The sequence below is a fragment of the Alexandromys fortis genome, unplaced genomic scaffold (genome assembly GCF_014885135.2).
Source record: "Alexandromys fortis isolate MF-2015 unplaced genomic scaffold, M_Fortis_MF-2015_v1.1 scaffold_181, whole genome shotgun sequence".
Lineage (NCBI taxonomy): Eukaryota > Metazoa > Chordata > Mammalia > Rodentia > Cricetidae > Alexandromys > Alexandromys fortis.
In genome coordinates, this window is record NW_026068069.1 from 992,803 (window position 1) to 1,011,615 (window position 18,813).

General features: G+C 38.0%; 1 protein-coding gene and 1 long non-coding RNA gene across 2 annotated transcripts in view; one reads left to right on the forward strand and one right to left on the reverse strand.

Annotated features, from left to right (window-relative positions):
• The window catches only part of LOC126487845 (uncharacterized), a 182,091-nt gene that overhangs the window by 119,393 nt on the left and 43,885 nt on the right, over window positions 1-18,813 (forward strand). The window lies entirely within an intron of this gene.
• Adamts19 (ADAM metallopeptidase with thrombospondin type 1 motif 19) overlaps window positions 1-18,813 on the reverse strand; it is a 175,119-nt gene that overhangs the window by 45,497 nt on the left and 110,809 nt on the right. Inside the window, exons 15-16 of the mRNA XM_050120872.1 lie at window positions 10,165-10,285; window positions 3,247-3,327 (exon numbers count right to left, since the gene is read on the reverse strand). Of these exons, the coding sequence (XP_049976829.1) occupies window positions 3,247-3,327; window positions 10,165-10,285 (202 nt within the window). The remainder of the gene's footprint in view (window positions 1-3,246; window positions 3,328-10,164; window positions 10,286-18,813) is intronic.

Genomic DNA, 18,813 nt, shown 5'->3' on the forward strand with positions numbered 1-18,813 from the left:
AAGAAGGGAGCTAAAGCTGCTCTTCTGTTTGTATCTGTGGTAGGCAATTAAAATTCAAAACCAATGGAAGAAAACCACAGAGGAGTGAATCGAATAGAAACAAATTAGCAGTGGAAGCAAACAGTGACACAAAGAGTTGGTTATTTGGAAACTAAATAGCTGAAAACACTTAAACTGCTCAAGAAAACCAGACACAAGGTGATGGTGGTAGAAATTAGAGCCCCGACACTGTCCTGGGAGAGGGTGCAATAAGAAAATAGCAGAAACAGCTCTAAGCTTTAAAGAACACCAGACCACTAATCACCATCCCAGAGAACCTCGACAACAATGAGGACCCTAAGAGAGACATACATAGGAATCTACATGGGAAGGAGAAAAAGACAAGATCTCCTGAGTAAATTGGGAACATGGGGACCTTGAGAGAGGGTTGAAGGGGTGGGGGAGGCAGGGAGGGGAGCAGAGAAAAATGTAGAGCTCAATAACAGTCAATAAAAAGGAAAAAAAAAGAAACAGCTCTAAGCCAACTATTTTGAGAAAGCAAATGAAACAGATTATTCCCTGCAGAAAACAATTACCAAACCAGTTCCAAGGATCAAAGAATATATGAAATTATGAATTCTCGTTTGTAATATCTATGTGGGGAGTTCAAAATGAAACATGGCATATATAAAAGAATAATAGAGATTAAAGGCCTTTCAGAAATAAGACATCCATTTGTTTAATCGTCAAAATAAAATTGTTACTAATTTTAGACAAAATAGCTTAGGCAAAAGAGCGAATACAGTGTTCTTCAAATACATTAAAATGTGTTACTGTTTTATACTAATCAATAATACTTGTTTGACTTTATAAATACTCAAAAATTACGTTTTTATATATTCTGAGAATAAGGGCCTTTTGAAGCCAAGTGAAATTATTTTCTCTCAGATCATGGCTTTTCTCTTTACTTTTTAAATTGTTCCCTAAAATGATAAAGCTATTATTTATGAAATTCTGTTTATACATTCTGTGTGTGACACACTTGCATACTGACTCTGTTTACTCTTACTCAAGGTGGTGTTTGGTTCACGGTGTCTGTTTTCTTTTTGGTTCCTAGGTTATTTTTAATATTCTATTTGTGAGCCACTCAAGTCTTCTGAGGGCTGGTTGGAAGGGGGATTGTTTCTAGAAAGTGCTTCCCGTAGCACATTAAGAAAACTAGTTCTGAGTCTTGTGGCTTCACAGTTGGATGAAGTGGGTGCCACATCCTTGCGGCTTTGCTTTGCAAATTCTCAGGAAAGGTGATTTTCCATGTCCACCTTAGACTAATATTAATATAGACACTTCCTCCTTCCTTTCTCTGCTCACGTATAGTTACATTCCTGCCCCTCCATCACACAAAACGTGGAATCCTTTGAAGTCCCACTTTGAGTGGAAGCCTCCTGTGCGGGTCATTCTGCAGCATCCTTTGCTTTGTTTTCTGTCAACAGCAGCGCCCTGGCTCTGAGTCTGACTTCAGTTACTGGATGAAGGTTTCAGGCGACACTTCAGGGGACTCAGCCTTTGGCTTTCTGTCTTCACTGTAGTTTTGTCCTTTTAGGACCTCTTATTGCTGTTTTGGCTTTTAGGACCTCTTCATTTCCCTCCTGCTCAGACATGGTGCAGGCTGATGCTTGTCCCTTCCAAGTTCCCATGTTGAAACCCAACTCCACAGTGTGATGGGATTAGGAAGTGGGGTCACTGGGAGGTAATTAGAATTGGCTGAGGTCATTAGGGCACAGTCCTTATGAATGAGATTAGTGTCCTTGTAAGAGCCCTAAGAGACCTTGCTTCCTCTTTCTCAGCCACGTAAGGACACAGAACCCAGTAATTTCCAGCTCATAAAAGGGCCTCATCAGAACCCAACTATACTGGTCTCCTGAGCTCATATTTCCAACCTTAAGAGCAATGAGAAGAAAGTTGTATTGTTTAAAACTCACTCAGGCTGTGGCTCTTTGTTATAGCACCTTAAAGTAATCAAACTAAGAGGTAAATAATAAAAGGCAGGGTTTCTTTTCTTTTACTCATTTCAAATTATTTTAAAACTATGCTTGCCGCAGTGCCCTCTGTGTGAAATTGTACAGAGTAAGATGAATTCGGTGCCTTTTGTGAGATTTTTTTTTGGAAGTCATAAGCTACAATGATTTTATAAATAAAAGCATAAGGTTTATTCATTTTAGGCTAACTGGTCAATCATCAACAAAAGAACAGTATTATCTTCAGAGAAGCCATTAGTAGGTGAGCATAATTTAAAGAAAGAATAAATATACTGGGAATTTATTGTTTAGTTGAGAATAATAAGGACATCACGTGTCTCAAGCAAAAAGTTCCAAAGTATTTTTAAAGATAATTTAAATTTGTTTGGCCCCCTTTCTGACCTGACATTATTCTATTTGATTGCACTGTCTGTGATGCTTTCTCTGTTCTATTAAAAGTTATCAGTTGACCTAATTAAAACATGGATAATGCAAACTGGACTTATTTTTTTGTTCTCTTTTGTAGTGTGTGTGAAAATTAGACTTGTTTTTTTATCCTCTTTATGTGTCTGTTTGGGTGGGAGGTTACAAAGGAGAGGGGGTGGGCCTGGGAGAATGGGCGTGGCTGGAGTGCATGCTGCACAATTACCAAGTAATCAATAAAAATATGTAATAAGAATATACAAAAATAGCCACCTTAGTCTTTCCTGTAATCAATGCTCAAAATTTTAAAGGCAGTTTTTCTACAGGAGAGCTTTCCTGGTGTGAAGCAAGACAGAAAAAACTCAGTAAACTGTACATGGCTTATTTTGAGTGACAAGATTTCCCATTTCTAAAATAATCATTATACAAAAATACCTGTGCAGTCATATATAAAATAATATGCATTTGCACATATACACATGTATACACATGAAATAAATGTGTTAATTGGTTGTATCATATATACACATATTTGGAATAAAACATGGCAAAGTCATTTAATGCGTCTTCATTTTAGGTTTTTGTTTTTATTTTATTTTATTTTATTTTTTTAATCATGAGTTACATTTGGAAGTACTTTACACTCTCAACAGAAAGCCAAATTGCTTTTGCTCCTGGACTGCCTTGGAGAAAGGGAAATACTTGCTTAATATGAGAAGAGACACTTTCTGGGAAGTTCAAGTGTGAACCTGAAAACAGACCAACTGTTTCGCGAACTGGGGAGCTGGGGTCGTACTAAGCTCCTGTGTGAGTCTGTAGCACCTGTTACCTAAGTAGCTATGTGCCGGCTTTTCCTCCACAACTTTGATTCTTCTTGCTCCAGCAGGGATCACCAGCACTTCCACATAACCTGTAAGAGTCAGTAAAACATGCAGTGAACCTAGGCTCTTATGAAAACCCTTCAGATTGACTCTCCCCTGCCCACCTTTGCTTTTAGTTACTGCTACCATGGTCCAAAGGCTGTGGAGGGAAAATGCTTCATTATAAAGTTGCCGTGATTTCAGGAAAAGATTCTTGGAAAGACTGAGCACAGCACTCGCCTGAGAAGGCAAGAAGGTGATTGTTCTACATGAAGTCCCATAAGGAAAGGAAGAAACCAGTGGCATAACCTCTCTAGAGATACAGCAGGACAAACCAAATCACCCCAGTGAATTTTGCCCTAGGAATTCTTCAAGCTAGAAAAAGCAGAGAAAGTAAAACACTGGAGATGATACAGTTGGCCTGGACCATTCCCTGGAGCAACTGAGCACAGCAAGAGAGAACAAGTGTTCCTGGAAGATGAACAAAAGATTAGACAGTGGAGCTGGGGAGAAGTAAGTGAGGTGTAGGGCCACAGCAAGAGAGCTGCTGTCACCTCTGCAGGTGTCACAAAGATCAACAAAAGGCACAGTGGAGCACTCTCAGAAAACATTTTCCAGCAATGGTCAAGGATGTGGTCGCTGAGAGAAAGTCAGCCAAGATTGGGTAAAATGAGAGACTGTGCAGGAAGAGAGGGAATTGACCTCCACTTTGTGAAGAAGAGGGATAAAGAAGCCTCGTTGTGGCTTAATAGTTTTTCTAAAACTAACATTCTTTTTAAACATCCTGTGCAAATTCATGTATCTAACTAAAATCTGGCTTGAACCTTTAAAAGAAAAAAAAATAATTTCGAAGTTTTCTCCTGTATATAAATTATTATAATTCTTAAAAAAATAATTAATCAGCCGGGCGGTGGTGGCGCACGCCTTAATCCCAGCACTCAGGAGGCAGAGGCAGGCAGATCTCTGGGAGTTCGAGACCAGCCTGGTCTACAAGAGCGAGTTCCGGGACAGGATCCAAAGACACAGAGAAACCCTGTCTCGAAAAACCAAAAAAAAAAAAAAAAAATTAATCAGCATTAATATAAAGTAATATGTAGTTCATTTGGTGGCAAGGATAAAATAAAGGCATGTGGTGTGTGTGTGTGTGTGTGTGTGTGTGTGTGTGTGTGTACATGCTCCTACATGCATAGGTCAGAGGTTGACCTCATGTATCTTCCTCAGTCACTCTTTACCTTATTGTTTTGAGATGAGTTCATTCATTTAACCTGGAGCTCACTGGTCCAGGAAGACTGAATGGTTTGCTTTCAAGCCCCAGGGATGCCCTGTCTCTATTTCTCCTGCACTGTGACTACAAATACTCAAGGTCCTGCTTGGATTTTTTTCCTTCTCTTTTTCTTTTTCTTACAGATTAAGGGTTTGAACTCCGGTGCTCATGCTGAACAGTTTACCACTAAGACATCTCCCCAGTCCTGGGCATGTGACTTTTTATAGTCAAGACTTTGAGACAAGACACTACAAGACCCTGTTTATCTAATCACTCACTGAATTGCCCATTTTCAGTAGCATCCAATTACTTACTGCAGTTCCAAATGGAAAGCACTGACATCACATCACACAGACAAAATAGCAATGACAACAGACTCAAGGTTGGTGGGTATTTTGGCATATAAATAAGGTAGGATGTACAGTTAAGGTATAATTTAAATAAATTATAAAAATAGGTTAAAATATAAAGGAAACATTCTGGCTAACTCTCTGTTCAATAATATAAACTAGAGTTTTAAAGTCACCCCCCCGTTTCTGAACACAAATTACTTAGCAATTCACTGCTATTCTTTAGAAGTATGTGTATGTGACTCATATTTGAAAACTCCGGCATCATCCACACAAGTCAAGGGAACGTTCTACAAAAAGATAAGTGTTCAAAGTTGTCTTAGGTGGATGTGTATAGGAAGTAAAGGGATTTGTTTTCTGTTTAAACAGAAGAGTGCGAGGTAAGTGGTGGTATTAGCAGCTCTTGGATAACTTAAATCTGATGGAAAGAGAAGATGGAGATGGCTCAATCTATTATGGAAAGTTTCAGTAAGTATCCAAGGGAATAAACAGTCACTTTGGATCTGCTAAACTCAGTGAGAGACTTCATAGAATATGGTTTGGAAACATTTCATGCAGAATCAACGTGCATGATTAACTGAGATGCATTCATGAAGATAGAGATGATGTATAAACATCAGGAATGATCAAGGCTGAGAAAATAAATGCAGACGATGTTATAATGGAAAAAAAATTCTGAAGTTGAAGATTGACTTAAAGTAATCTTTTTTTTTCCTCAATCAATTGAAAATAATTGATCGGGAAACAAATAATGGACACATGGGATAATGCAGTCACCTTTTACGCAAAGAAATCAAGGGAGAAGGATCTAGTTTGGTGAGAATTTTCTCAGTTCAGCAATTTATACTTCACAAATGTTACACTACTGCAGTATAAACACCCACTATGAGGTCTAAAGCAGCCAGAACTCCAGTAAAGGTCAGGTTATTATTGATGCGCCTTTGGAGATGCACCTACACATGCAGCAATAAGTCAAATTGCTCCTAGAGAAAATCAAAGCGGAAAAGGAGTCAAGTTCATTTGAACTTGGTGATGGAGGCTTTAAGAACACAGGCCTGAAAAGAACTATTCTCAAGAAGGGAATGACTCGGTCGACAGTGGTGTCTCTCCATGGTGACCAATGTTAAAGCTCTAATATAAAAGGAGACCTCAGACAGCCCACCAGCCACACCATTCAGATCATTGTAAATCCCACAGCAAATAAATTTAGTGAAGTATGAAGAAGATATTAAATTTCAGGATTTAGATTTTTTAAAAAATTAGAACATAATGGAAGTAGTATATCTCAATTCTTGCTTGACTTTTACAATGATGTGGGATTCTTCTGTGTATGCTATGAATATGTTTTATTGCCATTGGTTAATAAATAAACTATTTTTGGCCAATGGTTTACCAGAATATATCCAGGCTAGAAAAGATATATAGAGAGAGTAGGCAGAGTCAGAGAGTACCCATGTAGCCACCGCAGGAGACAGACACTGGACACCAGATGGAATCTTACTGGTAGGCCACAACCATGTGCTGATACACAGATTAATAGAAACGGGTTTATTTAAGATGTAAGAGCTAGCTAGAAATATGCATAAGCTAATAGGCCAAGCAGTCTCTTAATTAATAGAGTTTCTGTGTGGTTATTTCAGGAACAAACAGGCAGTTTCTGCCTACATAGCCATGAATAGAATTACATGGCAAATCAGAGAAAAAGTAGTCTCTAAAATCAGGGCTGTGCATGGAAAAATCTTCAACTGAATTGGTTAATTATACTGATTCCCATGAATGGGGGAGAAATGTATTGAAAAATAATGACATATGAAGATAGAAAGCCATGGGCGGAGTATTTTCAGTACATAAGGCATTTGAGCACAATTGAGAATATATGTGTTTTAAAGGGAATGCAATAATGGCTAAGACATAGCTTAGAAGTTGTACATGAAGTCACTAAATCTAAAGCTAGTAACTTGATTCTTTGGACAGGGGGTTCACACATAGAAGCCTTATATTTGTACCACCAAGACTGAAATCTTATCAACATCCTAAGATGCCAGTAGTAATCAGATTCTTCATGGCAATGGTAGCGGAGTCACAGGTAATATATTTTTAAGAGGTTCTATATGCTAGTCACCATTATTATTGCTTTAGATAGACTGTAGTATTTAACCATGATATTTCAATAAGTTTAACTATTCTTATTTTGAATTTCAGATTTTTGAGTTTAAGATTTAAATTTCAAAGTTTAGAGTTTAAGTCAACTGGTAATTTATATACAAATATTCACTACAATAAACAACCCTGAAATTTAGAACTCTTTAAGTCTCCAAAACTTTAGATAAGAACTACTTAGCCTCCACTCTACTCTCACGATGTCTTAGCTCATTCCACATTTCCTGCTAGGATGCACAGTCCCTAACTATAAAATAAAGTAGATGAGACCATGACTCCCCAACCCTTGTAGGAATCAACCAAACAATTAAAAACTCTAAGAACACACTTTCATAATTAAAACCAGTATGTTCATTTTTGTCGTGAAATATTAATTTAAGATGGGTTACATTTGTTTATGTTGTGGAACATTTGTTTAATGATGCAAAGATGTGTAGCTTTCTTTTATGTTGCATTTGTTTAACTCCGTGAAACCGGGTGACTTTGCCTGTGTAACACTTCTGCTTGGTCCAATAAAGAGCTGAATAGCTAATAGTGAGGCAGAAGAAAGGATAGGTGGAGCTGGTATGCAGACAGAATAAATAGAAGGAGAAATCTGGGAAGGAGAATCAAGGAGCATGAGAAAGAGGAGTACCCCAGAGGCCAGTTATCCAGCAACAAATCCAACCACAGACTAAGAAGGAAAGAAAAGATATATGGAAATAAAGAAAGGTCAAAGCGCAGAGGCTAAAGGTAGAAGGGATAATTTAAGAAAAACTGGCTAGAAAGAAGTCAAGTTAAGGCTAGGCATTATTTATTTGGGAGCTGGGAGGGGGGCTCCCAAAGAGCCAAAACAGTGGGTAAAAAAGCAGCAAGAACACATTTTCTCATACAAAGAAGAATCACACATTTGACATCCATCTTCTTCCTATTGTTTACCAGGTGCATGCACATCACTTCTCAACAGGACAAATACACAAGCTACCATACATTCCTGTAAGAAGCTATTCTAGGCTAGGCTTACCACGAAAAGTATAGTCACCACGAAAGATACAATAAGCACAGTAAAGGAAAATAATAGCTCTCAAGTTTCCTTTCTATCTCCAAAGGAAATGATATACCAAACACCATATAGAGCAAGGGGACTAGACACACCCGTGTGCATCAGCACACTTGCTACTGACACAGTATCTACAGTGTGCATGGCCAACTGGGTGAAAAGCCTGAAAATCCCTTAAGAAATTCTAGAAAGTCCATTAACTGTAGGGATAAAGGAGTCTCTAGAGAAATCAAGAAAGCATTCAGAATGAAAAGTGACACAGAACTTTCAGTGGTATTTCGGGATTTTTGGGGGAAACTGAAGCATTATTGCCACCAAATAAAGAGCTCCAAACTCCGTGTGCATCTGCATTCCCCAGAGCACGGGTCACACGAGTACCAACTGTGTCAATGTTCTTTAAGAACTGTGTGATATGTCCTTGGCCTTTCAGATCATGGCTGTACTTCTGTATTATAAAGACTTCTCTTGTCACAACTGTGGGAAGGGTTGGCAGATTATTACATTAACATTTTTTAACTGAAGGATAGAGACTCTATTTCAGCTAAGTGTATCTTGTCTCTCCTAAATGGGCGCTAGAAGATTCCATTGCTTATCTTAATCCTGTTAGGGCGAAGCAAAACAAACAACCCACATTTCACCTCACAAAGGTCCATCTGTTTTGCCTTCCAAAATGACTCACTCACTTGGAAAGACTCCAGTTCTCCTTGATTGTCCAACATAAATTGATTGTTCTTCACAATATAACTAATTTACATTTTGTCATCAGAATTTATTTTTAACTAGAGAACTTAAGCTAAAGGTTAATGCAAGCACGTAAATGATGGCGGTGAAAATAATCACGAATAGAGGCTGGAGGTATGATTCAGAACGTAAAAGCACTTGCTTGGTCTTTCAAAGGATCCAAGCCTGGATCCCAGCATCCTTTCCAGACCTCCCAACTGCCTATAACTCTCCAGCTCCAGGCAGTCAAACACCCTCTTCTAGCCTCTGTAGACATCCTCGCACACATGACACACGCAAAAGTTACACTAAGATTCATACATACACCTAAATAAATAATAAAATGCATCTTTTAAAATGAAAATTGTCATTAATGCTGGCCCAATTGATAACCTGCCCAGGAAAGGAGTTGATGAAGCCCAGAAAATATGCGCTTTACCCAGAAAGCTGGAGAAGTTGATATGTAGTGATGTATGTGCGTTTACTCATACGTGTATGTATATAAGTGTGTATCTATGTGTTTATACATATAGATGTGTGTTTATATACATATATATGAATCTTATGTGTGTGTGTGTACACAATATTTGGGGGCTATTACAATTCAGTGGAGATCCTGTCACTTTCTGTGGTGAGGAACTTTAACTCTCTCTCCCACTCTCCTTAGAACCTTTATATCCATTTCACCCTCCCATCTCCCGTTTACAGATGAGCAAAGAAGACAGTGCAGAGGGTTGGGAGTGGGTAGAGAGATAGGAGGAGAGGGAGTGGAAACTGAGATTGGTACATAAAATAAAAAAGAAAGTTTGTTTCCTTTTAAAAAATAAAATAAATTATAAAAATGAAGACAGTAGGGCTCTTACTATAATGTATTTGTTATTTTCCCCATGTCTGTACACCCTATCCTGAATTCCACCACTACTGTTTCAAATTTCAGCTTTAAAAATATTCCCCTTCAAATTTAGCAACAGCATTATCAACAAGGGAAAGGAAAGCTGAAAGCCTGCATACTAATATTCTCAATGGTTGCTTCAAGCTGTTGCAGATCTCAATTTTTGTTAGGCATGCTTTTCATTGTTTAATAAGCATTCCAGAAGCCTGGTAACATAAGCTGATGCAAATTAGATTACTTTCTTCCTGCTCTGACTTCCAGAATTCACAACACATGACTTCATGTTTTCATTATTGAGAAAAAAGCGCGTTCAAGTTTCTGGCTCATTCCATAGATAATTGTATGTCATCACAAAAATCACTGAAAATGCCTTCAGTAGAATGAAAACTGCGATCTCTAAATCAAATTTAATCTATTTTTTCCCACAAAACACTACAGTTTATTAATATTAAAAACAGTTACCTGCCCCTCTGGTGTGATTAAAGTCACCTTTAATGACTTTGCATGATTTTCCATTGCCGTTGCATACGCCACAATGATCTTCCCTGGCAAGAGACCCCAGTAAACCATCACAACCAGCTTTCTGCAAGAAAAGAAGGGGCATTTATCAAGAGTTGAAGTATTCTGCTGGGCCTGCAGCCCTGTCTGTAAAGGACCACACGCAGTTCTGTGCACTGCCCCCAGGTAGCAGCCTCCACAACACTGCCTGAGGCCTGGGGTCCTATGGACCTCCCTCAAATAGTGACCCTCCACCCTGCTGCCACTTTTCCAGCACCTGGGGACCAGTCGTGAGTTTCATACTGCTTCTGCAGGTAAATCCCCACCCCTGACACACACACACACACACACACACACACACACACACACACACCTAGCCCCTGCTACCTGTGGACCACCAGTTGAAACCTGTGACTGTGAGCCTTCTGCACATTTCTGGGACTCCTCAGTGAGCTCCTGACGATTCCATGTAAGGTTGGCTCCTGTACTCATAAGTTACACCAACTACAGCTAGCTTAGAACCACATCTGATACTCCGATGCACACCAACACTGAGTGGTCCAAAGACTGAAAATTAAGTATCAACCAGGCAGTCTAAACTCTGACAAGTCTGAATAACAGCAAACTGAGATTTAAATGTCCACTCTACCAATGTTGGAACAGATATCCATAACAAAATATGTTATCAATGATGTAACTTCAGGTACCTTGGCCCCATAACAAAACCACAAAAACAAACACCCAAGAAAGTATATTCCCTCCAAAACTTAGTAGTCTAATATTAATATTTTCTGAGGAAAGGAACTGACATGGTACAGAAGACATGATTTTAAAATAGCAGTTGGGGATATATTCAGAGATGCAAAGAGGATATGAATAAATGTCAGAATGAAGACCATAAAAATAAAAATAGTGAATGAAAGAAAGAAAATAATGCAATATGTGAAATGCATTTTAATAAATGGATAGAGATTATGACTAAAACCCAAGTCAAAGATAACTTTAAATGAAAATTTCAGTAAGCCAAATAAAAACTCAGAAGAAAACTTTACCAATAGAATGGATCATATGGAAAAGGGAATATTGGGGTTTGAAGACAAGGTAAAGGAATTAGATCACTCAATCAAAGAAAAATGTTAAATCGAAAAACATTCAGGAACATAGCATGTACTAACTATGGGACACTAAAGAAATCTATCTATCTATAAATCTATCTATCTATCTATCTATCTATCTATCTATCTATCTATCATCTATAGGAGAGATAAAACCCTGGTCAAAGGTCCAAAGACTTTTTCCAACAAAATCATAGGAGAAAATTTCCCAGTCTAAGGAAAGAGATGCTTATCAAATCCAAGAAGCACACTGAACACCAAAGAGACAGGACCAGAAAAGAATCTACATGTCATAATAATCAAAGCACTGAAAGTACAGACCAAAGAAAGGTCAAGTCACAGATCAAGGCTGACTCAACAGAGTCAAAACATAGTTTTCATTGAAGATTTTAAGAAACTGAAGGGACTTGGACCATTATTTTTCAAGTTCTTAAAGATTCCAGATTCCAACACAGACTACTGTGGCCATACTATCCAACATAAACAAAGAATTAAGAAAAGCATTCTATGGTAAAGGCAGGTTGAAATAATGTTAAAATATGGGAAATAAATCCCATACTACCCTAGAAACTGGAAGGAAATCTTTGGACAGAAGAAAGAAATAAAGATGTCCAAGAGATGATAGTGAAAAGATAATATTAGTTAAATGATAAAGAAAGTCTAAAGAAAATAAACACTATAAAATCAGCAAAATGGAAGGAACCAATATATAATTTTTAATAAAAACTTTGAATAACAATGCTATTATCAGTATTCATTTCAAAATATACAGGTTATCAGAGAGAAACTAGGTATCAACAAAACAAATAATTCAATCCAAAACTGGGGTGCAGATAAAAACAAAATTCTCAATATAAGAAACTCAAATGGCTGAGAAACACTTAAAAAAATATGTTCAACCTTTAATACCAGCACTCGGGAGGCAGAGGCAGGTGAATCCCTGTGAGTTCGAGGTCAGTCTGGTCTATAAGAGCTAGTTCCAGGAAAGCTAGGGCTGTTACACAGGGAAACCCTGTCTTGAAAAACCAAAAGAAAAAAGGAAAGAAAGAAAAAGAAATGTTCGACATTCTTAGCCATCGTATAAATGCAAATCGAAAGTAATTAGAGATTCCATATTACACCTGTCAGAATGGCTAAGTTTAATAACCCAAGTGAAGGCTCATGCTGGTGAGGATGTGGAAAAAGGGGACCACTCCTCTATTGCTGGTGGAAGTGCACATTTGTACAGCCACTATGGAAATCAATATTGGAGTTCCCTCCAAAACTGGGACTGAATTTGTCTACCTTAAACCCAGTTATATCACTCTTGAGTACATACCTAAAATATACTCTGGCCTGCCGTGAAGACACTTACTCAGCTATGATCACTGCAGCGTTACTCATAATACCTAGGAACTGGAAACAACCTAGATGTCCCTCAACTAAAGGATGGGTACAGAAAATGTGGCACATGTGTACAATGGAGTATTATGCATCTGCTTAAAAAATGACATCATGAAGTTTTCAGCCAAATGAACGCAACTAGAAAAAAATTTAATTCTGAGTGAGGTAACCCAGACCCAGGAAGATGAATATAGTATGCACTCACTTATAACTGTATATAACCATTAAGTAAATGATAATCAAGCTATAATCTGTAGACTCAAACAGGTAAGGTAAAGAGGAGAGGTCTAGGAGTATTTATGAATCTCCCTGAGAGGGACAAATAGAATAGATTTCAGGGGTGGACTGGGGGTAAGTGAGGATAGGAATGGGAAGATTTGGTGGGAAGGGGAAGGGGAAATAGGGTAGAGAGAGAGAATGTGGGGTGAGACAGCTAGAATTGAGGGGCGTTTGAGGGGTAATGTGGAAACTGAGAGCAATGGAAACTTCCTAAAGTATTTGGAGGTGATCCTTATAATAGGAACACTGAGCCTCAATTGGCCATTTCATTTCACCAAATGAGGCTTCAAGTAGATGGACTGGGTTAGGTTCAATTGAGTTGCTGGCCAAAGGATTTCATGGAAATCACAGACAACCCAGATTATTGAAAAGATAAAAGGTTGCGGAGCTGGAGAGATGGCTCAGCTGTTAAGCGTACTGCCTGCTTATCTAAAGGTCCTGAGTTCAATTCCCAGCAACCACATGGTGGCTCACAACCATCTGTAATGAGATCTGGTGCCCTCTTCTGGCCTGCAAGCATGAATGTAGGCAGACTACTATATACACAATAAATAAATAAATCTTAAAAAAAAAAAGATAAAAGGTTGCTCTCCACAAACTGGCAGTGGGGCTCTGTTGCCAAAGACAACAACCATACAACCCACTGTATAGAGAAGTAGAACTGGGGCCTATATGGAGCCTTTTTCCCTATATACTAGTGTCTTTGTTATGGGAAGGTACTCCGCAGGTACTTTCAAGGGAGAAATTTAAGTGCCAACACAGCCACAAAACTTCTGACCTACAATCTGTCCTACATACAAAAGATGCTAGAACAATGGTGCCACAGAACTTGCCAGAGTAGCAGACCAATGTGTGATTTAACTTAAGGTCTATACTATATACTATGAGAAGGCTAAGCAAGTTATACTTTGTTTGGGTAATTAAGAACCAGAGACTAAATAGCGCAGAGATCTATGGTAAAAGCCAACACTACTGGTGTAAAAACAAGTATCAATAAAATGACTCCTAATTTANTATATAGAGAGAGAGAGAGAGAGAGAGAGAGAGAGTAGGTGGAGTCAAAGAGACACCATGTGACTGCAGAAGGAGATACACAACCACAAGCCTTGTGGTAAAATACAAAATAATAGGAATGGGTAAATTTAAAATGTAAGAGTTAGTTCAATAGAAGCGTGAGCTAGTAGGTCAAGCAGTGTTATAATTAATGTAGTTTCTGTGTGATTATTTTGAGTCTGGGAAGCCGGTAAGGAACAAGCGGTCTCTGCCTACAATCTGGGGTGGGGAGGTGTGCAAAAAAGCAGTAGAGGTGAGTGACATTGCAGATTAAATGGATCTAACAGACAAAACATTCTGTGCAAACACTAGAGAATAATGTTTATCTCAGTAGCTCATGGAACCTTCAACAAAACGGAGCATAGAGTGGAACATAACAATAAACCATCTCTCAACAAATATAGGGAACAAATAATTATTTATATCTCATTTAATCTCAGTAAAGTAAAAGTAGATATAGTAAATGTAATAAAAATCACGAAAAATATACAGTCATGGAAATTTAACAACACTGTTGGATTAATCAAAAAATAAAAAGAGAAAGTTAAAACTTAACTAGAGTAGAATAAACTATGAAAATGCAACATATTTAAATCAACAGGGTATAAGGAAGGCAGTCCTAAGAGGAAAGTGCTTACATCAACATTGAAATAAACAACTAAGCCATGTCCTCTACAGCCTTGGAAAAACAAAATCAAAATACCCCAAATAGTAAGCAGGGAGAAATAATCAAGATCAAAGCAGAAATTAATAAAATACAATTGAAAAAAAAAAACAATTAAAGGAAGATCTGGTTCTTTGAATGGATAAATAAGTCTGACAAAAGGTTAGCAAGATTAGCAAAAAGAAAGAAGACCCAAGTTTATAAAATTAGAGGTTAGAAAGGAGATATTACAATAGACACCACTGAAATCCGGAGGTTGAGAAGAACACACTTACAAAACTTCAATTCCACAAAACTGGAAAGTCTAAAGAAATGGAGGAGGAGTTTCCTAATGCTTCTGCCATGCCGAAGTAATCCAGGAAGACATAAATATTTAAATAAATCCATCATGAATAGCAAGGTTGAGTCTGCAATAAAAATCCTTCAAACCCAAACCAGCCCAGGCGTAGGTGGATTTATTGCAGAGTTCTAACAGACCTTTGAGGAAGAACTGAAGCTGATGTTTCTCAGACTGTTCCATAAAATAGAAGAGTAAAGGCTGCTTCCAAATTCTTTTTACAAAGTCAGCATTACACTAACTCCTAAAACTCCTACAGTTGATAAACATGCTCAGAAAAAGCAGCAGGATGAAAAATTACACACAAAACAGGCAGCCTTCTACATACCTCAAACAATATCTTGCATTAAATCTAACCGTGGAAGTGAAAGACCTATAAAATGAATAGTTTGGGACTATAAGGAAAGAAATTGAGGTGTATGCCAGAAAAATACATCATGAATTAATAGGATCAATAATGTGACAATGGCCACCCTACCAAAGATAGTCAATAGATTCAGTAATTCCCCATTAAAATTCTAATGCAATTGTTCACAGATAATAAAAACACAACCTTAAAATATATATGAAAACACAAAAGACCCAGAATAGACAAAGAAACCAAAGGAACAAAAATGCTGCTAAGGTATTACAATCACCAATTTAAAGACATACTAAAGAACTGTAGCAATCAAAAGATCGTGGGGTTAGCATCAAAACAGATGCATTGTACAATGAAATAAAACTGATTACCTAGATATAATTTACACTCCTACAGACACTCGTAAAAGAGGCCAAGAATTCACATTGGAGGGAAGACAGTGCCTTCAACAAATGGCTCTGATTCACCTGGATAACTACATGTAGAATGAAGTATGTAAATCCTCATCTTTCACTCCACCTAACTCAACTGCAAGAGGGCCAACAATCTCAATATAATTTCTGGTAGGGGAGAAATTGGAGAATACACTTCAATTGATAGATACAGGAAAGGACTTTCTGAAGAGGAGCCTTGAAACATAAGTATTAAGACTAACAATTAGTAAATGTGTCCTCATTAAATAAAGACTTTCTATATAGCAAAGAACAAAATCAGTCAAATGAAGGGGCAGCCAGAAAATTAGGAAATAACCAATTTTGAGTATATCAGTAATATATCCAAGAGTGAATTAGAGTCTAGAATATATGAAGTACTTACTTAAAACATAAAGTTAAATACTTAGAAAAACTAAGCAATAGTTCTCTAATGATTGAGTTGCAACATCAGGGAAATTCAAGTAAAAACTACTTTAAGATTTCATTTTGCTCCAGTTAGAATAGCCAAGATCATAAAAAACAAATGACCAAAAACACTAGATTGGATGTGTAGAAAAGAAACACTTACTCACTGTTAGAAGAACTGCAAACATATACTATGGAAATCAGTGTGGAAAATTCCTCTATCATATAATTCAACTATACAACTTTTGTGCATAATCCACAGGACTCTTGCCATCCCCACAAGGCTCCACAATCAAGAAAGAAGAGAAGGCGTAGAGAACCAATAGGGATAGTTCCAGGAAAAGAGGTGTTTTCAGGACATGGCAGGGCAGTTTCATAAGCTAACTCATAGCAGGTATGAGTTTACAAAGTCAAGCAAGACAAAAATCCCAGCAAAGGTGGCAGAGATGCTCATGAAGTGCCGTCCCTAGATGAAGAGCTATGGATACTTGGGAAGGGAGATGTACTTTTCATTAGAAATACAGCCCATTTGCCAGTACCTGACCCTACACTCATGTACATGACCTTACATCCATGTATAACCTCGCAGCACTAAGTGAATGCCGTGAGTTTAAAACAAAATATATGAAATTGGAAGGAAAAAATGGGAGGTGGGATAAAGGAGGAACTGGGGAGAAGGGAAGGTGGCATGAATTTTGATCACAATACATTATATGCCTGCATGCAATTCACAAACGAACAAAATGAAAACTGCAATACTTTTTTTAAAAAAGTTGAGTTGTTGCCTTCCTCTGCTTTCTTAAACCATTGATTTAAGGTGAGCTTCATCTCTAAAGATCAGGTTCCTGAGAGGCAAATGATCAAACTGCTACATTCTACGCTGCAGATAGTGCCCAAAACTCATGTCAAATAATAAAACTGGCAAATTGGCCAAATTGTAGATAGTGGTGAGTGAATTCTTCTTATGGTGAATTTTGAATGATATCCCAAAGAGTTTGGAAAATGAAACAATTATTGAAGAAAATGAAATTATTGAGGAAAATGGAAGGACTTATGTTCTGGTCCCATATGTTCATGTTACTGAGCAGCTGAATTTCAATGCAAGGGTGGCCTAACTTCCGAAGCAAAGTGAGTGCAGGACCTCGCAAACGCGGTTGACACAAGGAAGTGTGAGTTGCTGAAAAACTCATCTTTCCATGTTCCTAGAACTATTTTGTCTGCAGAAAACTAAGACCAAATACATTTGCTATTTTCTATTGAATAACTATTGCCTGCCACTGATACTAGGAGATATGATTCTATTTTCCCAAGTTGAGTATACATACACCAAAAAAAATTTCGTCTATCAATACTTCAAGAAAGCCACAGAGAGACCCTCTTCCCCAGAAAAGGTTCAAAAGAGAGACTGATAATTAATAAGAGAAATGACCCTTATATATGGGAAAAATTTTAAAAACAAAAATTGGAAACAAAATCAAGGATCTGTTTGTGACAGGTGTTGACGCCGTTAGGGTCTGGGAAGCAGAGGGATTATAAAAAACAGCTGAGTGATGGGTGTCCAGAGAAAGCAAAAGACATTGCGTATGGAGGCATGCCTTCCTCAGAGGGCCCAGCAGCGTCAAGGCATAGAGCAGTGCTTAGCGGAAGGTTTTGGTCAGCCAGGCACGCTTATTTCAGAAGGGGCCATCATAGGATGTGCTTAAAATACAACGTATGTGGAGGTCACAGAGCAGGAGTCGGGAACACCTGAGTGCTGGCTAAGAAAGCAATCTGCCCTTTGTGTTTAAATGGAAACATGTAGGATAGAGAGGAAAGCCTATCTGGATAGCAAATAAGATAATCAAATACATAAGATAATCAAATACTTAGGCAGTGAAAATAGAAGTCTTTGTGGTTTACAACCGGTAGGGTCAATATACGCACATGAACCTGGAAGCAGAAGATGAATGGCTCAGGAAGGCAATACCCATTCACCTGGGGCAGGTATGTTAAACACCCCTGGTGTGTTGATTGTGAGCAAATGGCTGGATGACCAGGCCAACCCTTCCTTATCTTTGCAGCAACAGAAACTATATTGGGCTAAACAGGTTTCTCCATGAAACCCCTTTAGGATCTCTGTATTCATCATATTCAAGTTTCCAAACTCAGGTTGTGACATTACCGTTGAGATTATAAACAAAGCAAGCTAATCAAATTCCCAGTTTTCAGAGCGCTTTCAGAAAATTCTGCATGCTTTTCATCATACTTTGACCAAATGATGCATTTTAATTTTATTTTTATTTATTTATTTATTATGTATACAATATTCTGTCTGTGTGTATGTCTGCAGGCCAGAAGAGGGCACCAGACCTCATTACAGATGGTTGTGAGCCACCATGTGGTTGCCGGGAATTGAACTCAGGACCTTTGGAAGAGCAGGCAATGCTCTTAACCACTGAGCCATCTCTCCAGCCCGCATTTTAATTTTAAAAAATTAATCTTGACGTATCTTGATGCAGACAGAAGTCACATGCCATTTCAGAGAATTCTACTGAAATTATAGTAATCAGATTTACGGGAGAATTTGCGCAGAATTTTGGTTG